This window comes from Syngnathus typhle, linkage group LG2 (genome assembly GCF_033458585.1).
Source record: "Syngnathus typhle isolate RoL2023-S1 ecotype Sweden linkage group LG2, RoL_Styp_1.0, whole genome shotgun sequence".
Taxonomy (NCBI): domain Eukaryota; kingdom Metazoa; phylum Chordata; class Actinopteri; order Syngnathiformes; family Syngnathidae; genus Syngnathus; species Syngnathus typhle.
The window spans coordinates 20,172,642-20,196,165 of record NC_083739.1 but is presented as its reverse complement, the minus strand read 5'-3'; the positions used below and the strand labels follow the sequence as shown (position 1 = coordinate 20,196,165).

The 23,524-nt window shown below is 37.9% G+C and overlaps 1 protein-coding gene across 2 annotated transcripts in view; it reads right to left on the bottom strand.

The window, feature by feature from the left end:
- The window catches only part of cpne9 (copine family member IX), a 49,723-nt gene that overhangs the window by 15,650 nt on the left and 10,549 nt on the right, over positions 1-23,524 (bottom strand). The window contains exons 3-8 of one of the 2 annotated variants that reach the window (XM_061272866.1): positions 22,894-22,940; positions 18,237-18,340; positions 16,558-16,597; positions 16,341-16,343; positions 15,828-15,904; positions 659-722 (exon numbers count right to left, since the gene is read on the bottom strand). In XM_061272866.1, coding sequence (XP_061128850.1) covers positions 659-722; positions 15,828-15,904; positions 16,341-16,343; positions 16,558-16,597; positions 18,237-18,340; positions 22,894-22,940 — 335 coding nt within the window. Of the gene's footprint in view, positions 1-658; positions 723-15,827; positions 15,905-16,083; positions 16,513-16,557; positions 16,598-18,236; positions 18,341-22,893; positions 22,941-23,524 lie in introns of those variants that run through there. The other variant, XM_061272865.1, reaches the window with a different exon arrangement.

Here is a 23,524-nt window from a genome sequence, read left to right as displayed (position 1 = left end):
TTTGGTGACCAAATCCCGAATCATTATGATCCTCATCATCAAGCTGAAAAATATATGCTGTATTTTAAAAGCACACTAACTATTATTTTGTGTGTGTGTGTTGATCCACAGTGCTCTCGCTCCTGACCCCAATCCCCACCGTCAACAAAAATGCATTAGTTGCATGTTTATGTTTATGAAATTATTTAACAGATGATGACCATGCCAGCCTCAGTTTTAACTTCCATTGGATTTATAATAACCTTGCGTGCAAGCTGAATTCTCGTGGTATTCGTGAGTTCACAAGAACAAATTTCCCCTGCGCTCAATGCTGATGCAGTTCAATTCTTTTTACCACTGCTGTTTGAAAACAAATAACTATAGCAGTATCATTAAATCATTCATACCATGTATGGGTGGATCAACACTGTCTGGAATTTGACATTTATATTACCATCATAGCCGGGGAAAAAATGTACACTTGAGCCCTGACTAAGTGATTTACATGTCGAACTCCAGCTCATTTGTCACAGTTCACACTCCTCTCAAAAGTTGGGACCATTAAAACTTTTCTGCAGTTGTGGGTGCGTGTGTGTATATGTGTGTATCCTATTATTGGGGCACAGCTCAAGTGTTTGCATAGAGGGGTGTTTGAGTGCACGTATGTTTGGCTACTGACCCTGCAGTTGCTGAGCTCCTCAGCAGTTAGGATAATGACCCCACACTTCTTTCCTGGAATTCCACTGCAAAAAAGATGATTGAAGCAGGAAATTAGTCCCCATATATGCATCTTCTTTATTTCACTCTTCACTGTATATATGCAGACGTTTCCCACTTGGTTACCAAAATGTTTTCATCCACAACAATGGTAAAATCCTTGTCCACATAAACAAAGCCAACCTTTAGCTCATTTTTGGAAAAGGCAAGAAAGCAAAATGGTAAATCGAGAAGATGAAGTATATAAATGTGCACTGATCACAATAAGTGGTCTGTCAATAAATGTCATAACTTTTAATATTATCTCCAAATTAACATGGTGTTTGTTGAGCCAAGGCACGCATTTTACATGACTAAAGTGAAAATTGACATAATGATGTTGATTCAATCTACTCACAGATTAAATTATTCACTGTTGAATGTAGTGGATGTTGGTAGATGAACAAAAGTATATAAATACCAATTATAGGACAAATAAACCATAATTGAATAATTTTCTGAAGCACACCAGATGCTACCTCAAGGCACCCTGGTTGGCAATTATTGCATCAGTCCTTGTTTTAAATGTGTTTCAGGTCAATTCATGGTCTTCATTATTCCCCAGTTTGAAACCCCCATTTACATGTGAAAACATTTTCGAGGTCAAGCATACAAGCGATTTATTGAGCTGTCGCGAGCGAGTGGGGGTCGGGGGTAAACGTGGATAAAAATGAGAGTGGAAAAGAGAGCGTTGATGGGTAAATTAGTGACAAACGATGCAGAAAAAGGGCAAAGCTTGTTTCGATCGATCGTTTTAGAAATGATGGGAAACAGAGTTGAAACATTAAAAAATGAAAAAGGCTGTGTGACAGGTCAATGGGAAAAGCTAATACTTGTTGGTATTTCTCCAAAGTCAAGCAGATCCTAATTCAAGGTTTGTCACTCTTAGGCCTGTTTGTCATAAATGATTAAATGTTGTGACTTGAGCCAGGTATTACAGTAGTACACCGAAGGCGTTGCATACAGCTTTGCACCTACTCTGTATATTGTTTTACACAGTGGCGATGAACATACATACATATTTGTGACAATTAGGGGAAGTGCATGTCCTAGCCTCTATTCAGGTACATTATGTGACTTGAGTCACAATAATTTTAATGAAGCGCTGTGACAGTCCATCTGCTCTTTAATTTGCCATTGCAGTATCAATGAGACAGCATTTTAATAAACATAAAAAAATGATTGATACCGAGTACTGAGCTCAAAGTCTAAGCATTTAGACCTTTGAAAATGGAACAACATACTTTAACTGCATGCTGTGATGTTCAAACCAGGGAGCAGGACAGTGGAATCGAATCAAAAGGTCATCTATCAGCAAGCCCACCCAGCTTCCAAGGATACGAGGTCCGGATGAAAAGGTTCAGCAAGTATAACTGATTAAATATACTTCCTGAGTAAGTCATATGTTACTGACTAATGTCCACTCCTGTTCTGAAATACAATGTTGTATTGAGTTGTTCACCAATTCGATAACCAATTAATATTTGAGCCAGTTTGCAACAAAATTAAGTATGCTATAACAGAGGATTTAGACCATCAGATTTTGAATATAGTCAAAAACACAGATGCTGCTGCGTCTATTACCACATTACTCGATTGTGTATTCAACGGATATTTAAGCTGTTGAAGCACAGAGCAAACAGTTACTTGATCAATTACCTAAAACAAATGAAGTCATGTTTCAATTATATTGGTTGTTCTTTCTGTTATTTTGTTGCAGATCTAAAACCAGGACAAGCTGGCATCAGACAGAGCAGAGAAAGTCCCTCAACCTAACAATGCTCTCTCGTACCTCAGGGAACTGAAGTAGATTGATTGGAAGGATAATCTTCTCTGTTTCTTAGGTTTACCTCAGGGTCTCCTACTAGTTAGACACAATCAAAAACCTCTACAGGAGTATACGAGAGTACCACCACCCTTAGAGTGTGGTTACTACTTTGAGAGGTCTGCGCTCTATTGAGTATTTCTACGACTTGAGGCGAGTCAGCCCGGGAAGGAACTCATTTCTTGTACCTGAAGTTTTTCTAAGATGAAAAAGAACAGTTGTTTTAATTGTACCTCAAGGGGAAATTCAGTTTTTCAGAGGGTTGCAGGTCATCATCACCCAAGCCTCCTGACTATAGGTGAGTGCATAATTTCACTTGTAAAATGAGAGCTTTACCTTTTGGATTGTCTGCACATAAAACTGGTAGTTGGAATAAAGCTAAATAATGTGTAAAGGTAAAGTGTTTTCAAATATTTTGCATGTTAAAAAAATAAAAAAAATAAAATAAAATAAAAATCAAATCAAATAATCAACGATAAAGTACATCTCTGTCATCTCTGCACTTCTACTACTGTATTTGCTTTGGATTCTGTCTGAAGAAATAAAAAATATAGCATAACTTTAAGAGATGACTTCAACACTAACTTACTGTGCTTGCATGTCACTCAAAAGAGCAGACCGGCCTTCAAAAGCCATGAACATATCCACTGTCATAGTTGCTATAGTGTTCAATGTGTGGCCGGTGACAGAAGGGAACAACATCAACACTTGCAACCTCACATGCATGCATACGCTGTTGTTTGCTGTTGAGGAAGCGTATGGAAGAAGGTTTATACGATAAATACTACTTCAGGGATTTTATGAATTGTGGGCGTGGTCTGGAACATTAACCTCATTGTCTGAAAAATGAGCCATTATGTAAGTGATGTTGCTTTTCTTTGTTAATTCAATATTTTGGGATCTGCAGCCAATTGTCCCTAGCTGGACCCAAAGCCCGAGGCTCAGACAGCACATTGAGCCAATGTCCACTTAACATAAATGTTTTATTAGAGCTCAGCTGTTTGATTTCATGATGAAGCAGCTTGCATAATAACAATCCTGTCAGACCTCCCAACTGTATTTTCTTTTTATTTGACAACCAAAATGTCATCTGAAATAAGATAAAAATGGGTTGAAGGACACCAGGAGTAAAGCCTGAGAGTAAAGAAAAAAATGGAATTTCAACATTCTGAGAGCAGTAGAAGTGCACATAAATCTACAAGTATGTAGTTTTAACGCTGACAGATCATTTACAATATGCAGAGCGTCACGGCAAGCACCGTGTTATAATTTATTTGCATAGATACGATTGCAAAACTGTCTGGTGGGACACTTATGTACAGTATAAAATGTCCTGCTTCGAAATGAAGACTTTCCCTCCAAGCTGTGTCTCTTCAGTGACTTCATTTTAAGCCAAGCCAAACCAGGGTGAATAATCTTGCACAGTACAAAATACCTGAGAGGAATACTGACGAAAAGGACAAGTGTCTTAACAGAAATTAACTTTGGTAGAAGTTAATCACCTTAGTTATTGAGGAGAAGTCTTAATGTCTGATGTTTACTTTGCTAAAGTATCAAAAGCATTTTTCTGATAAACAATTTACTGACATACTGTATTTGAAGTAAAAAGAGTTTTTAGGAAAATATGTGTTATACGTAACTATGATTCACACAGACACACGATAGTCGCGCAAGACTGTCTCCAATCATGTCACATACATGGCCGACGACATCATCAGCAAGGGGAGTGATGCAATTTATTTGCTAATGTCATGCAAATAACCCCAGCGAGTCTATTTTTGGTTTCCGCAATGTCAAGCACAGCGTACTCGAGTGTGCGTTGGCAATACCCTGAATTTGATGCAAATCAGCGGTGTCAAGATATTACTTCCATCCCACAACGCCGCACAACGGCACAAAGGCCCCATTACACCCAATTCTACCAGCTAGCAAAAAGAAAGAAAGTTCCCTTTTTCCGCTAGATCTTGTGCGAAACTTGCGCCCGAAACATAATAGGGCACACGACATTATTTTTCAAGGAGACTCTTTTCCGATGGAGGATCTGCTCTTTATATTGAAGTATATTTTCATTTAGTTGTACGTATACTCTAGTGTATTTCAACCACAAAGTGATTAAAAATGTAACATATATACAGAATAATTGCATTTCCATTGATTATAATAGGAAAGCTACTACTACCTGGATTTACAAACATTTTAAGTTTTCAGCTACAAGGTTAGGGAATGAATTAAATTTCATTGTGTTGGTTCAGAAACCATAAAAGAAAAAAAAGCAGATTCAATTCAGATTCATTCATAAATCTCAGTCTCAAATCAGTCAAATCAGATTCAGAAAACTGCTTTCCATAAACGTCACAAAAAAAACATTTGCATCAAGATTTGAAATTGTGTCTTGGTCCAAGAGAGTTCAGTATTCATACCACATGTTGTTCACTTAATTGAAAATAAGCCTGAAAGGAAAAGCTGGTAACAAGATTGTACTGAAGAAATGTCAAGGTGCTGCGGAACAAGGCATGAAACCTCTAAAACTAATTTTGGCACAGCGTTAATGCACGAGCCAATCACCCTGAAGAAAAGCATTAAAGTGGATCCACTTGCGCTTATGTGTATTTGAAAGGAAAGGTAAAAACAAGACATGAGATTGTGAATGCAATTTGCTTCAGGATCTTATTATATGGATTATTATTTTTCTAAATATTAATATATTTAAAAATATGAACAAGTCCTCATTTGTTTGAGAATGGTTCAACATGTATACAAAATGTACTTATATTTCTACATATTTGTCTAATTTCTTCATTATGCTCTTTAGGTGTTTCATACCGATGAACAACAAAAAACATAATTTTTACTGCTCTGGTAATTGACTTGCAAGGGTGAATTATATTGAGCTGACAAATATACTCATTCCCTTAAAATATTTTATATTGGTTCTTGTCAGAGAGAGCCTAAGGGTTTAATTTGCAACTCAAAAAAGGTCTCCTATATTTCGGCTTTGGGGTTATGTTGTCTTTAAAAAAGCAATAAGTGTGAAACCTGGTTGAATGATATTGCCTGTGAATGAAAATCTTTGCTGTTAAACTGCTGTAGCTCAAAGGATTCAAACGTAAGCTAAATATGACCTTGATTTGGTCAGTTTGAGTTATTACTTGTATGCGAGTTCAGAAATATTGGACTTTTTTCCTGCTAGGAGATGAAAGGCGATATAATTGGCAGGAAAAGAAATTGGTGTTGCACTGATGTAAGGGAATCGCCTCAAAGTGTCCAATTAGATTGCTCCGTGATCCTTGTGCTGCTCATGGCCTCTCTGGGATATACAGCATTTGCTTTGTATCTGGTATACTATACTGGTATACTATATGGGCTTCACTCACTTACATCGATATGCTATGCATTATAAAGACTTGTTGCATTACTGGTTTCTCAAAATAAAAGCCCTTGCTTGGCTGCTTTTTTGTTTTGTTTTTTGCCTTTGACCTGTGAGCAGTGACTTAAGTTACGTGTGAGCTTTTGACACTCACAGCTCCAATCAGGTGAGGAAAAAATTGGAGAAATTCAGATGGTACCTCCTAATAAACCTCAGTTCACGAACAAATCCGTCTACCAACTCCATGTTTTATATATGGGAGCGAGGGTGAGAGAGAGAGAGAGAGAGAGAGAGACTTTCAGCTTAATTACACTTCATAAAACCAGTTTATTTCTTATCTTTCTTATTATATTTTTTCTATTGATGTTTTACAATAATGTGCAATGCTATTTTTCTTCTAAATGTAATGAGCTGGAAGTGGCCTTGATGTTTCCATGAGTGAAGTTCTGTTTCATAGTAGAAGTCCCAGATGGTGTTTTGTTATTGGCTGAGTTATTATGTTTACCTGACAGTGGCACACATGAACACATGGCAGGACAGCAGCAATCAATTTCTCAGTTGGAAGGAATCTAAGTCTGCTGTATCTCCAGAGTGCAATACTGGGAACAGCTACGATCTGGCTCAGAAACTATAAGGCCTCTGGTAGAGAGAACCTGAGCTTGAAGGAGATACTACCTCAGGATATAAAATAGTCACTTTATAGGAGACCCCCAAAACAGCTACTGTTCAGCTAAATTGCATCATCAAGAGAGGGAATGTGAGTGATCAAATAGTAAAGATGATTTTTTTTTTTTTTTTTAAAACATGAAATTTACTAAATTGTGACTCGTGAGGTTTTCGGCCCAACACCAGCGATATGGATATATGCATTTTGTGCCTTCTTTCCACCCACTTTTTTCAGAAAGTTAGGCTGGCTCAGGTTTCACCAAAACGAAAAACATAAAAAAAGCAACAAGTTATCTAATGAATGAATCCCTAGACCCTAATTGGAACTGTTCCAATCTACATCCAAATTACACGTAATGACATTGCCATTAAGAGTCTTTGCAAAGTAATTTTGCCCGCTACCATCTCTCAACTAATGAACAACTTATCGAGAATCAGGTCACCTTGGGAAGCCTGTACTTTGGTTTAAATCGTTGGAGTGTGCATTGAGTTTTTGTATCCTCTGGTCACTAAGCAAACTGCTGGAACATTCAATTAAGGTTATGTCTCTGTTTGCCACTTTCTTCTTTACAACACGTAATGTTTTTGTTGTTACAAGTTAAGATCATCATGTCTTAGAGTTCACCCAAACACTTTTTTTCCAGTTGTATTTATTTGTAAAAGACTGTCAGGGAATTTCATGTTAAACATGTATTTTCGGTTTATTAAATGTATCGTTCGTTTACGTTTGTAAACAGTCATGTTTTATCTGTGCAGTTTGCTTCAATTTCAAAAAGAAAACATTCATTCATTCGGAGGCAAACAATGCACGTACTTATTTAGATATGTCATGATATTTCTTTCCACCTTTCGGAACCCTTTCTCCTTGTCTTGATCAAAAGCTAATTAACGAATCCTTGAGACATACCAAAGCGACACACAGAATGGCATAGGAGGCCTTGCGCAACTTTTGGAGTTGTGTGGTCCCGATCCATATTCTGAAACCAAATAATCTAAAGCAATTCACCAATATCTAAATAAAATCTATGGTCAGGATTTTTAAACTGGTCTGGTCAAATATTTGGTATGTGGTTCGAAAACACAGAAAAGGCTAAACTGATTACTACAAGCAAGTGTAGTACTTTTGATGCTGTCATGCTTGGTCATAAGCAAACATGAGGTGGAATGAGCTGGGACAGAGAAGCCAGGGGGGTGACATGTCACCTTCTCCTGCATCTGACTCATAAACTCTACACAGTTCTGTTACTTTTTGTCTGTCACACTAGTTTGTTGCAGGCCAACATTTATTTGCTAGCTCAGTGATGGGATGGATATACTAAAAAATAGTCTTTTGAAGACTCATTTCACATGCTTCAAATGAGACAAAGCAGAATGACACAATGACAAGATAAAGAATATGAACAATGTTATGCATTAGCTTTTATGTTATGCGTTAGCTATGGGGCGTTCACTGTGTGGTTCAGTGGAGTATTTACTATTTATGAATGGCTTTGTAACACATCCCAGATCTAATCTTGGAGGTTATTTTCTTGGATTACCCACAATTAATCCATGATTTATAAAGAGGGCATTTTCCCCACACATGAGCAGGTAGTTAATAAATATTTAAAAAACTAAATTTGACATTTTCTTGGGTTATATTTACATTTGTTTGATTATGTTAAATGTGGAGACACATGACAAAAAAATTAAGAATTTAAGAAGAGGTCTAATGCTTTTTTTTTATGCCACTGTATAATGTAAAAATGTGCTTTCCTGAAATACCCAATTAAAGAGAAGGTTTGAAGTACCATTAAATCAATTTTCAGTAAACTGGTGCCTTTAAATAAGTATCAACAAAAAAATAAATAAGTGGAGAACTGCCTGGAATTTATAATGGTCTGAAAATAATCAACTTGACACATTATTAGTTATTTATCATGTTGGTTTGCTAAGTTTTATGAAAGTGTTTTTAATGTGCCTTTTGAGTTTAATAACTGAAGACAGTTAAAATGCTTGTTTGCTTCTCATTTGGTTTTACTTTCAATATAGGTAACTCAGATTTTATCAGAGGCCGTATTGCGGATTACTGTATTGCACCATTTGTTATTTTGGCAGGACAAGTGAAATTATTTAAAAAGTGATTCTTCAGTGGTTCTCTCTTATAAAATGCATTTATTACAAATCCCTTGTTGGTCCAACAATTGGTGTGGTTGACAGATTAAGAGTGTCACAGAACAACACTGTCACATTATTTGCCAAGACACTTTGAGCTGGCAAGAAGGAATCACTCATTTCCACATTAAAGCGTGCCAACTGCTGACAGATCTGTGCTTTGCAAGCTAACAACTAATTCTTGCCAGCTGGAAAATACACAGATGGATTATTTACTTCATTCTTTTGCTACGCAATAAAGCTTCCTTTTTCTTTGCATGAAAGTGGGATTGAAAGACAGTTGCAAGCATTATTAATTTACCCAGCAATAAGACTACACACAGCATGCAGCAACAGTATGGCACTAACTTATTTCCTATAAAGATCTGCCACAAGCCCAAGATATAATATCCATTTGAAATTTGGGCTAAACTGGTTTAACAGGCTCTTCAGAAGCTGCAAGTGTGGCTCATCTTCGAGCAGGCCAGATGAGACCTCAACGACTGCACCAGATGGCGGGTGATGCTTCGCTAGGACATTGACCGCAGGGGAGGAAAGTGCGTGTGTGTGCATGCGTGTGTGTTTGTGTGTGTGTGTGTGTGTGTGTGTGTGCGTGCGTGTGTGTGCGTGCGTGTGTGGGTGGGTGGGTTGGTGGCTGAGTGTAAGCAGGTAGGTGGGTGGTTATGGTGGGGTGATGGCTGAGTTTGATTGTTCAGAATGAAATAAAATGCTGCCCCCGCGACCCGACCCCAGATAAGCAGAAGAAGATGGATGGAAACAAAATGGAAAACGTTATGATTTAGTCTAATTTTCAATGCTTAACTTTATAATGGATTGCCTCATTTGCAAACAACTAAATAATCTAAATTATAATTAATTAGTGTAATTTTGTCCCTTTTGTGTTGAAGATCACAAATTACTTTCAAACATTTGTGGGAAATCGAAATCAACATGCATTTGTTATCAGATGGATGAAAACCAAATGTTTCAATTTGATTTCAATTATGGAGGAATAAGAAACTGTGATAATTTAGTGTTCAATTAACAATATAAGCAAACTGTTTACAGACAATAAAAAGGGATTGTTACATTCCAGAACTCTCTGCCATAGAGGAAAATCTGCAAAGCAGCTTCCAATTATTATTTATGTAGAATATACTTGATAATAATACCAACACAAAATGTTGTTCACATTTCAATTTGGAAAAACAGGGTGGCTCCAATATTGTATGCAAATAAAAATCCTGTCATGCCAAATTACGAATGACAAATATAACCAAAGATATCTTCTAATTATTTCTCATATTGTCACCACAAATTTCCATGATAACTACTTTTTGAAGCAGCATTATATTGCTCCAAACTATTTTAAGCTACTCTGTAACGATTTGTTCAATAAAGTGAATGAAAATGCTTTCCTGGGTGTCCTTGACCACATTTGGAGGAATACGATTCATCATAACTATTGGTGGTAAGCTACAGTAATTGGCTTCCAAAGTTTTACTTATATTAGCAGTTGTGATAGCCAGTTCTGTTTTGCAGAAGACACACTGTACTTTAGCTTCATCTGGTAAAGGCAATACGATTTACAGTATTTCAATTCCATATGCATATTATAATGCCCGTTCTATAAAGTGTTGAATAAACGCATTTACAGAATGGTCAGAACCTAAAGAAGCCAATCCAATGAATGCACGGATCTAACCAAAGTTGCAAAACCAGTAGAAAGATGTATGGAACACCTCCCAAAATGGATCAATAAAATATGGGATGCAGGTCTTCCACAGCTAACTTTCCTGTAGCAAGGGTTCAATTACCATTCAAGAACTAATGTAATGAATAAATGACTAGATATTGCAGCTTTTAAATGGTTTCACTGGCACGGTTGACTAAATTTGAACTTCACCTTGAGCCTCAAAGTTAGCTTAAGGAATCTTTGGCACCCTCTCAGAGATAATGAAACCTGATCATTTTCCAATCCAGTGACAATTATAATCTTCAAATGTGTGAAATTGGGTAAAAAATGGAGGTCATACATGAGAGTTGTGATGGTCTTATAAGTGAGAAAAATGAGGATAAAACACCCAAGAAACTACTCAACACTTTCTGGCAATGGTTAAATGAATTCTTGTCTATAGTGCAAATGTTTTACCATCAAAGCTTTGGCTGACCAAAGGAATGCAAAAGAGGGAGAGATAAAATGTGTTCTTAGGGGACTTTTTTGGTCTCTCTTGGAAGATCTACAGACAAATTTTGAAAAGCATTTCTGTACTTGGATGAAATGGATGTTGTAAAATTAACCTCCAAATGACATTGTTTTCTTATAAACGCTTTTTGGGAAATGAACACTTCAAATAACATAATTTTACACGACTCAATCCATGAGTGTTTAAAAAATATATTAGACACCTCTCTGTAGAGTATATAATTACAATATATCTTAATCAATAAATGATGTGTGGTGTGTTTTCTGGGGCAGGCTGATTAATCAATTTATTCAGTACATTGGTTTTTTTTCTCATTGATTTGTTTTTCCTTGCAAAATTCAATGCAGTGAAAATATGGTACGTTCCACGGTTGACAAAGTTGCATTGGCCAGTGCTTCTAGCATTTGTGCATTGGGTCACAATTCAGATCTGAAGTCATTCCACCAGCTGCCCACAATTCCACACTCTACCCTCCAACAACACAATTCACGAACAGACTGACCAGCAGCTCATGTGCAGAATCCTGAGTGTCATCATTGCCTGACACAGTCGGTTTGCCATCACTAACTCACCAGAGGAAGGCAACTTTGTAAATCGCTATCCATGCAGCCTCTATCAAGCTCAGGTTTTAGACCCAAACAAATAGTTCATGCTACCATCGTGCTCAAGGGAATGGAGTGGGTGGATTCCTGCTGAGTGTGTTCTCAAATAAAGTATGTCACACAAAATGTATGATCTTAGGTACCTGTAATTAGCAGAAAGTTATGTTTTTTAATTACTGTCATTAATTTGAAGGAATTATTATGCCACAACATACTACCCTCCTACATCTATTTCGTCGATGTAGTATGTATCGAGGGGTCTGCCTCACGATCCAGCTGAATCGTAATTTTTCAAATTATAATGCTAGACTTTTTTTTTTTTTAGTATTCTTGCTTTCTTTCATGAGGATGCAAGCCATAGTTAAAATATATGAGAATATGAAGTACTGCAAGAACTAGTCCCCATAGTAAATCATTGCTCCACTTTTTGACCCAGGGCTATGGTGCCATGTGTTTTTCGTGGTTCACTGATTAAAAACGTTTCTCTCCTGACAAACGGCTGAAGTGCTTTTTGGGCTGTCCACTGCTCTTTATCCCGGTGGGGGAGAAAAATTACAGATTTTTATTTTACATTCCACAGTCCAGCCAAGTTTTTGTGCTCCGGCACCTATCTTTAAATTGGATTATGAGACAAAAATGTATCAGTGCATTTCAGAGACCAAGGCAATTTTCTCAAGTTAAATTGGGATCTGGCTCCGGAAGAGTTATGCTATTTTTCAAGGGTACAGTACATGAAAGCAGAGAAGACAAACCATTAATTTGAAACATCATTCAATATTCTCAAACTGCATTTTAGAATCTTAAAACTGTCATTTTATCGTTCCAATGTTGATGTCTACCATTGTTCATTAAACTGACAGATCATTCGTCTTTGATCTATTCTTTTGCTCTTTATTTCTCCCTCAGGGCGGGCGAGTTCAGAGAAATGGGTCATACTTCGGTAACCTCCAAAGAAATTATTTTTTTCTAACAAGACAAAGACATGTCTAGTGTAAGTGCCACAACTGGCTTCTGGGCAAGAGGAAAAAAACACCATTCCTGTCTAACCCCAATCCACACAAGGCAGTCTTGGCAGACAGTGAGATTATTAATAGATCGCCCTCATTTTTCCACACTTACGAACAGGCAGTTTCTGTTTCTTTAGCTTTCTTTTTCCCTCACATTTTTTAACATCAGCGTTTCATATCATACTGGCCACTGTTGAAAAACCTACGTAAACTGTGTGTATCTATGCGTGAGCATTATCACAAGCACATTCAGCTTAAAAATAACCTTCGGTATCCGCTGCTCCCGCAGCACAGTATCCACACTGTGAAGTACGAACCCCCACATTTATCTTTTCAAAAGGGAGTACATTTTGAGTCATTATTATACATTTGCCGCCTCAGCTGATACATATTTCGGTCACCATAGCAACACACAGGTAAGTGGAAAGCAGTGCTTAGTTTGCCACGCAGCATGGAGTCCGTTTCTAAAAGTGTTGACCCTTTAAAAGCATACGCCCACTGACACGAGGAGGCAACCAGAGTCATACTGTACATAATTTGGAAGTGCGAGTTTGAAAACGGAGGGGGAAATCCAATATGTCTTGTACATTGTGGATTTTTTTGTTGTGTGTAGGCACCTGAAGTGCAGTCTTCTCAATCACAGCATATATAGCGAGGAGGATTCCAAATCGGCCTCTCTCTGTTCCTCCCTCCTCTGCCTCTCATCCTCCTCTTCTATCAATTGCCTGTATCTCAGCATCGATATCCTCCCCCTCTCTCTGCTCTACTCGGTTGTCAACTTTCACACGCCTTCTTTTATGTGCCTCGCTTCATGCCTACCTTGTTTCTTCCCTTGGGCTTTCTTGCGTCTGGCCTACCAGAGACTCCTGACAGCTGTCTCTCTGCTGCAGGCCGCCATCAGAGACATTGACCGTACGGAAAGAATAGTAATTGTGATCGTTTGGCCTCCAAAAAGCAGAACAAAACAAAAAGTGTGTTGCTTCAGGCTGCTCTGTTCGCATCCTTTCATTTGTTTTCCCCAACGCTCAGCTTGTGCACAAGATAGAAATTTAATATCAAAGCCATCAAAATAAGGTGTGATGCGGAATCAGCATCAGGGAAAAATATGACATTTTGATATTATTCAGTATTTAGTGTGAGTGCGTACGTGCGTGTGTGTGTGTGTGTGTGGACTAGTCGTCAGCCAATCGCAAGAGATTTAAATGTTCTGAATGACTATTTCTATTTGTTTCTCAACTAATTGTAAAAGCTATGAAAGTAGTTCCTAACAAATTTGGTACATAATTTTCCTCATTTACACACACACACACCTACTACATCAATCCAGGATCTTTACCGATAGTTGAAAATGTATACAAGCAAATGAAGCTTTGTTATTTGCATTACGCAAGTAAATTGAATGTGATTGTGTTTACGTTTATGAAACAGGGTCGAGGGTGTTCGATTAACAATATTGTGGTCATATAACTCAATATACCGGTGACAATTTTACCACTGTTTGAAAGTAGATTTAGCAAGATATCAGAATAGCCTCTCGAAGGTGCGATTTGGTTGTAAACTGCCTTCCACACTCATAGACCTTTGAAAACAGCAAAAATCAGGCATGTGAGATGAATTACATCAAATTTGTTTTGATTTGAGTCAGTGTGTGGTCGACGGCAAAGTTGTTAGCAAAAAAGGCATAAAATCATCGCATCTGAAACGACATTGTCAATCATATACAGCGCAATTTTCCAAAAATATGATGAACTGAAGCAGTCAGAATGCATCATTCAGTCCTATGGTATACTCACAGCAAAAACAAAAAAAGGTTCATTTCAATTATATTTTCTTATAGTGCTGTATTTTTTCAAAAAAAAATACTTCTGTGGAATTTAACCTTTTTTCATTTGCATTTAATCCTTAAAAGCTATTTGTTTGAATTATTTATTTTTGTATAATTTTTTAATTTCATGTATTTGCTTTGACGAACTACACTATAATGATTCAAGTAATGTTCTTTTTTATGTCCCCATTGCTAAGCACAGTGAGCATAATGTTAGAGTAATTTACAATAGTCAACATACTTTTTAAGAATAAAATATCTGCCTCGTTTGGGCCTACAAACCTACTGTATTTATATGTTGATCATGATGATGGTACTTGGAGAACTGAGATTTTTCGGGGGGTACTTGAAGTAAAGAAATTTAACAACCATTGTTATATGATAGATCTTGCACCAAAGTGTCATTTGTCCAAAAATGTGACTTGAAAGTAAACAAGAGAGCAAGCTCAAACAGTGAACCGACTTCTATAAAGCATACAGCACAGGATTCCACATTTTAGAAGGAAATAGCTTATAAATATTTCATGAGGAGCAATTTTAACACATTTGTTGGACCCAAGAGATATGAAGAGAGAATATAGAAAAACTGACTGTACACACCAATTTTGTTTGTATTTCTAACTTTAATCGACCTTGGAAGGGACTCGTGTCCTGAATTTCAAACGGCGATAGAATGAACAGAGAATTCATTGAGCTCTTTTACACATGGACCATGGATAAGATAACCGGTGAAATTTGTCCTCTGCATTTAACCCATCCCCATGTGATTTTGATCCATCCCCTGGGGGAGAGGGGAGCAGTGAGCAGCAGCGGTGCCGCGCTCGGGAACCATTTGGTGATCTAACCCAACACCAACCCTTAATGCTGAGTGCCAAGCAGGGAGGCAATGGGTCCCATTTTTATAGTCTTTGGGTTTGAATCCACAACCTTCCAGTCTCAGGGCGGACTCGCTACCACTAGGCCACTGAAATTTGATACAGACACAAGCTGAGGGACATTTTTCTATTCACACTTGTTATCTATTATGACATTAAATTTGTCAAAATGATTCAGCGTTGAGTTGAGGTAAAATCAAAAGGCTTGTGTTTGCAATGTATTAGGTTCTGGGAAGTAATGTATTTCTGAGTAGGTAATAGTGAGGATTTTTCAACTATTCCATCATCATCCGTCAGTATTCTCACAGGGGATCTTTGTTTTCATCACTTGCACCATGCACTTTGATGAACAAAGATGTTTTGCATGATCTTGCCTCTGATATTGCGATTTAATAGATGAAACCAGTTGAGGCGATACGCACCTCATCACTGAGATGGGTATTACGGCATAGATTTCATCAGGGGCCGGCCATCGATATTCATGAGCATACATTTTATTATCATTGAACACAATAGCAGAAATTGGGAATTAATTTGTCATGATTAATTATATCAGTATAAACGAGATTACGCTGCAAGACTTACGAGAGAGTTTTCTCCAGATGCCCTCCGGTGGAACCAATAATTTCTCCAAGGGTGCAAAACGTCTGTCCCAAAAAGTCCTGAATGAAAAGAGAAATTGAATTAATTGCATGGCAGATGAAAGACATAGCTGCAGTCATACGCACTCAACTCCGGAACATGCCCCCCCCCCCCCCCCCCCCCCCAAATACCGACAGGATGAAACATGAGACGTCTTTTGTTTTGTGTCATAAGGGACTAGACTAGATTTGTTTAGCACCTGTAAATGTCGTGACACAAACTGCTGTAGTCTCAAACAACAACAGCTGCTTGTACATTTGAAGTCCAGCTGCAGCGAGACAGCGTGAGCAAGAACACAACGAAGGAGGGGAAACTCTCTGCCTTATGTTGTTTGCGCTTGATGAGATGGAATGAAAGAATGAGAGAAAAAGCAATGAGGTGGACTATTTTAGAACATAAATCATGGAATGAGTGGAGGATGAGGTTAGCAATGTACTTTAATCATAAACCACTCACCTTCTGCGCTCCGGCATGATTGAAAGTTTTGCGAGAAAAAAAAGAAGGAACATTTGTTATTAGAAAGGCTCCTGCTACATTGTGTTCGGAATGACACTTTATGCCTACTGAGTCACAACATGGCTGTTGTTCACTCTTACATTGTAAATGACTTTACACTGCCAATGAGAGCTATCAGCACTGAGTCAGTGGACATTGACACTACTTAAGTACTTACGTGCTTGGAAATGTTGCAGCTCCGAGAGTCCACATTATACCTGGCAGAAACAAAGACATAATAAGATATTTGACTTTGACATTTCTTAAAGCTTGTTGAGCTTTAGATTCGCAAAACGGAGTTGTAGCTTATTATCAGTGATATGTTGTTAATTATAATGTGGTCAGTGTTGTTCTCTTCATTTGGACTCAGATTATGCAAACAATATCTTCCTCTCGGAATTTTCTTTTTTTTTTAAGATTGATGCCTAGTTTCTTACCCGTGAAAACATTGCAACTTGCCTTTCATCTCCTCTTCATCTCATCACAGTTAAAGTCTAATGTTTTTTTTGTAATATTGAAAATCAATTTTTCGCAAACAAGGTGTCTTGAATGGAATGCTAAAAAGAGCTGGAGCCAGATATACGGTGAACGAAGTACCTTTTTCAAACGGAGAGTTACTTCAAAGAAACCGAATGAACACACTTCTGAAATACGACATTTTCTCACATTACTTGAAACGAAAATCATTTCATCATCATTGCGCTTGCTACTTTGTTCCCACAAATGCTATGATTTGGTCAAAATAACTTTTTTTCTTTTAAATACTGTTAGTTATAAATTTACATCATATGCAAGTGTAATTTAAAAAAAGAATAGCAACAAAAAAAGAGTCAGATCTATTTCACTGGTAACGGGTAGTGGACTCAAAGAAACATTAGGGGCATCTCACTGGTGAGCTATTTTTAGACGTTGGGTCACTCATGTGGTCCTTGGGGGCTACCTGCTGCCTGTGGACACCATGTTGGTGGCCCCTGATCTGAACGGATTATCTCCACTAATGGATTTGCTTGTTTAGAAAGGAACTGAATTCTGCGCATAATTCAGTGACATTCACAATGTATCTCTGCAAACAGCGGCGACGACATATGTGTTGAGTGCTTAGATTTGGATATAACTGGTCCATCTGTGCTTTAATAGTCACTGACTGCATGCAATTTAGCTCAGAAGTGCCTTTTTTTCCACAGTGTTTTTACTTGTGGATTTAATGAGCTCCAAGCAGTACTTTATTCTGACTGCTTGTTTTTTTACTGTCAGAAAAACAAAGCTTGCACAATCTTATTACAAAGCCTAAATGAGATAATCATAGATAAAAATGCCTACTCTTCAGTGGAATAGATCCGGCTTTCAATAATGGCTTTTAATGATGACCAACTGTTAATTGTTCTCACGTGAAGGAAAGAATACAAGGAAGTCTAAATGTTCTACATATTTGGGTCCATCTAAATGTCAACTAGCAGTTCAAGAACATGAGTTTACAAAAGTAAAATATAGGCATTTTTTTTTAGGTACAATTTCCTCACTTCACTATCTTCAGTTTAGTCAAAGTAATTGTCACAATAATGAAACAGCTCATACCCTGCAGATGAAGCTTAAGTGGAATGTGAGTGACCTTTGATAGCTATTTATTGAGGCTAAAAAGGTTAGTGAAGTTAAGTGGGTATAAACAAAACCGAATCAGTCAGGCGACCAAGTGACTTTTTTTTTTAATGAATAATGATCAATTTTTATTTATCATCCAATTTGGTGCTATACCCCCCTGAATAAAGATTTCTTTTGACCAAATTGAGTTGTGATGCAACAGAGTCACCTCACCTTGGATTTCTTTGGGGAATTTGAACAAAACAACAGGTTACTTACACGTCAAACCTTATACTTTGTTTTTCTTCAAAGAAGAAATCCAAGACAAACTTTCGGACAAAATCAGGATTCCGGGTGTTATCGATCACCTCTGTCCGGCCAGACTACAACAGCAGAAAAGTCAATACATGTGATTAAGCTTCCTCAAACAGAAAGAAAAAACAGAAAATCACAAAGTCACATTAATATTATTACAATATTTGTTAGAGTTAAAACACTCAAATATCCTTTAAAAAATGCTCTCAAAAAGTGGCTGGGCTTTGTGCTAAATGTTGTGTCTCGTGAGAAGTCAGGTGGCTATTTATAACGAGAATAGAGACTCGCTATCCCGCACAAGTCCAGGTCCCAACCTTCTCTCCATGACAATCACACCACCACTAATTCCCCCAGTGGACAACCAGCCTCGGTTGCGTGGCCTGGCCCGAAAAGCACCAAGTAATGAGCTATTGATTTCGGCACTGCCTCGCCATAGCTACTACAATAGCTTGACCCATGTCTTTAGTGCCCTGGACACATAGACGATGCTATCAACTGTGTCCTCACCCTATTCATTACCAAGGACTCATGGAAGTGCCCTGGACCTTAGAACCCACCTGCCATATCACTTTACGGCAAATCCCTATAGGTTTCAAATTTCAATCTGGGGTGATTTTTTTTTTTTTAAATAGTAGCTGCTGCAATTGCTTGTGGGGGAAACAATTAGGGATGTTTTTAATAACCAAATTAAATGAGGTTTCAAGTTGACGGTATTGCTATACGTAATAAATTTACCCTTTTTTTTGCCATAATGATTTACAGTCATTGAAAGGGGGAAATGTTGTCTTTCCTTTTTTTTATTGAATGGGTGGGACAAGATTCTACTGCCTTAAACCTTGACATTTTGGCTCAACTTTAACAGACTAGTTCTTTAGTTTTAACGTGACGCCTCATGATATTTGAGGTTGATCTTGGAATAATAATTTTAAATGCACAGACATGATAGGTGATCTGTAGAACACAACTATGTCACGCTCAAATCTTAGAGCTCTAATGGCTCACTGCGGCTTTGCTTTTAATCATACTCGTACACTTTAACCTTTCAGATGATCAATTTTGTTCCTGTCAAGTTTAAAAAAAAATTCTCTTCGTACCATGTCAAGTGTAATCATAGCACAGAGAAAAATCACTTCAACTGCATAAATCCTGCCAAAAACACACTTTATGGACTGAACTTGTGAAGGTGATGAAACTATAACCACTGGATTCCAGGTTCAGTGAAAGAATGTCGCAAACGCTGTTGCTTTTTCTATCTCCCATTTGTTTCTTGATTGGAAGTGTAATTTCAAAAGCTAAAGAAAATTGTTTCATCTCAATTCATGCATTGTCATCGGCTCCTGGCACTAAAAGTGATTGCACACTATCTGATGACTGTATGTTTACCTCTGTAGACTGCAATGGATTCCATTCTTGACTACATCCTGACACAAGGACTAGAACCATTTCTAAAGGCTGAAAGTTCAGGGATGGTCATTCAAAGATAATTAATAACTTTTTTTATACATAACAAAGTTTGTTGAGGCGGTGGCACACTGGTTAGGGTTAGAGGTTGTGGGTTCCGGTCTTTCTGTGTGGAGTTTGCATGTTCTCCCCTTACCTGCGTGGGTTTCCTCTGGGTACTACGGTTTCCTCACACATCCCAGTAACATGAATCATAGGCCAACCACTCCAAATTCCCCATATGTGAGTGTGAGTGGTTGTTTGTCTGAGTGTGCCCTGCAATCGGCTGATGACCAGTTCAGGGTGTCCCCCGTCTACCGCCCTAAAACTGCTGGGATAGGATCCCGCGACCCTTGTGAGAATAAAAGCGTCGGATAATGGATGGATAGATGAATTTTGTTGACAATGTGGAATTCAATTAATAAATTTCAAAGGCTATTTTATCTTCTAAGGCTTCCCATGAAGCAATGGAGGCAAAACACCACATTTCCGCAAGGTGGTAGGCCTATACCTAAATATGGGCCTGATTCATTTGCTGCCTCAAACTGAGTTGGAAAGTAAAGTTTGGCGCAGACCACACAGATATATTTTCCAGTAAATTAAAATTAAAAATGATATATACTGACTAGATCTCTAATTCACTGGTAGACAGTTCATCCCAAGGTGGCAAAGTTGGCTCATCAATGCAACTTTTGACATCTTGGGAGATGGTGTTTTCAGCTGCTGGAATGACTGGACTAATAGGCTGTTAGAAGGTGATATACTTGGTTTCTTCTGGGAGCGGTGCAATAAATTTCAATGTAACATGATGGAAACAGCAAAGTGAACTTCTACAGAAAAGGTCGACAGAAATATTCCGATGCTTTGATTAAATCATATCTTGAAGCTGGACTGTCGACAAAGTCATTTTCAACTGACCAGATCATATTATATCCTTATATTTCATCCCCATATTAGCTCTCTGGACTGACCTGTCTGCATTGGTTGCTATGGTAACAAGGTAGCATGCACTTGCAATGCCGTATATACAAAGATGAGTTATTCATTCAGTCATTTATTCGTGCCTTCATTATCCGAACCGCTTATCCTCATGAGGGTTGTGGGCGGGCTGAAGGCTATCCCAGTTGACTTCAGGTGGAATGCGGAGTACTCCTTGAACTGGTCGCCAGCTAATCAAAGTCAAAGTCAAAGTCTGCTTTATTATCAATTTCTTCACATGCCAAGACACACAAAGAAATCGAAATTACGTTCCCGCTATCCCACGGTGACAAGACATACTAGTACACAATATACATACAAGTAAACAACACAAACAAATAAATACAAGAAGGCACAAACAGTGAATAAATAAGAGTTATTATTATATACAGGCTCCTGTACCTCTTCCCAGAGGGCAGAAGATCAAACAAAGAGTGAACGGAGTGACTCACATCGCTCACAATCGTGGTCGCTTTGCGGGTGAGATGGGAGGTGTAAATGTCCTTCAGGGAGGGGAGTGAAGCACCAATAATCTTACCAGCCGTGTTCACTAGAGCATTGATAGACAAGCATCGCATTCACACTCGTAATCAAACCAACAAGCAATTTTTTCCTGGAGCGGTCAACCGGCCCTGCCATGCATGTCTTTGGAATGTGGGAGGGAACCGGAGTACCCGGAGGAAACCCATGCAAGCACGGGGAGATCATGCAAACGCCACACAGGAAGACCGGAGCTGGAAGCAAACCCAGCATCTCGGAAGTGTGCGCGACCGTGCTGCCCTATGAATTTATTCAATTGTTCTTTTTTAATTTATTCTTGCTTAGATAGTAGCAGCACCTGGCTTTAAAACCCGTAGGTGCTTTCTTTTCTTCCATGTGTCTGTCACCAAAGTCGTCATGAATCCCAGTGGATAAGCTCAAGGTTTTTCTCCTTATTGCCTGTTTGCGTGCAAGTGAGCAAAAACAGATTTACTCTCAGATTCGAGAGACCAGAGCTTCAACACTCCTCACCGTGTGGTTTGGGAGTTGGATCCATCTTGCTCAAATCAGATTTCATACGATTTTGTTGTTCAGACTTAATAAAGTCAAGACCGATACAGTGTGGGGTATGACAGAAATTGGATTTGGAGCCACCATTTTGAACAAGACCTTTGTCTGGTGTTTTAAAGATCGATGCAACTAAACTTCTCGAGGGATCCTAAATCATCCAGCAAAATATTTTATTTACTAAATAGTAAATTATAAATTATAAATTATATATATATAAATGATATTTTACTGTTCCAAAGCTTTTGCATACATGAAAATTTGATGGGTTCAAACAAAAGGTGCTATGTTCTAAATTGTGTACCGGAGCTAAAACGAAGCCCTTCAAAATAAGAACTGAAATATTGATGCACGTATCAAAGTCATCTTTTGATTTCCAATCCAAATGTTTTCGGTCTTGGCCTGACTGTTACTTGGGAGAGTATAACTTTGTCTTAGAACAGGTATTTCATTACAGAATCTCTGATTTCTCTAATGTATCAATCAAACAAGAAAGATAAGTAGTAAAAAAATGAGAACAACTCTAAAAGTTACTGTTTATCCGAGAACATTTGTTCATATGGCAAATTTTCCAATGAACATAAAAGTTAACTTGGAATTTTCCATTTATTTTTGGCTGATGATTTCATGGCAGTAATGTGTAACATATCCGCCATATCCAGGATTTGACGGATGCATCTTTCACCTCTTGGAAAAAAAAAGTAACATTGAAACGTGACAAAACAGGTGAAGGAAGAGGCAATGAACGAACGGTCTCAACCCCCTGCCATTAGTAGTAAAGACAGAGAGGAATATTGCAAGATGGCAGGGGGAGGATCGCTCCCATTTAATGAGACAAACCATTAATCTCTCTTGTGCATCCTTGTATCCTTATTCATGACTGGACGTTCTCTTTTTTCTCTTTTTTTAACAATGTGCTGTTCGTCTTTTGTCTTTTCTAATTCAATCTTCACTGTTTTTTTTTTTTTTATAACTCAGGCAGCATTTTTCAGACTGTGATTACACTTTGTATCGCCATTGAGGAGGTTGATGCTTTTTAATTTGCGTCTCCGCATTTTGGAAAGTCACTCACGCTTATGGTCAATAAAGGTGTGTTGTGTGTCACACAATAAAACATAGGATGCTGGCATATACTGAAAATAAATGTTTTTCCTACCTCCCTCCACTCTTTGGTTCCTATAGCCTGCAGATATAGAACCACCACTGAAAAGAAAAGAGTGAGACACGAATTAATTCAGTACACTTGGTTGAAAAGAAGTGTACAGAAACCTTTCTCAATTGCAAAACCAATGAGTTAAGGATTTCTCAGCCAATTGTGGAAACATGTTTCTGGTAGAAATTCCTCTCATATACAGTATTTACCAAAATGTGATCACATAGTAATATTCGAAATGTAACACAAGCTTGATGTGTAAATGGTTCTTCACACCGGAAATTACACATCCACATTTTCAAATCATAAATGAATAACCAGGTTTTTGAAGATAGAATAGTATCACACATAACATATTTTTTTTGTTAAAAAAAAACAACAAAAAAAAACAGCCACACCAGCACACTGACTTTGAATGTATACAAAATGTTACAGCATGGTTTCCTTACAAACCAGAGCTTTTGTTTCTGGTCTGCAGCTCAGCTGCATAAATAAGCAATTATAACAACCAAATTATAAACCCACAAATTCATCACTTTGCCATGTTAAGATTAAACACAAATGTGCTTGCTTAAGCATACAAACAAGACCCGCTAGAGAGGGTCTCTAATTGGATGTTTTAATGATTGGTCAA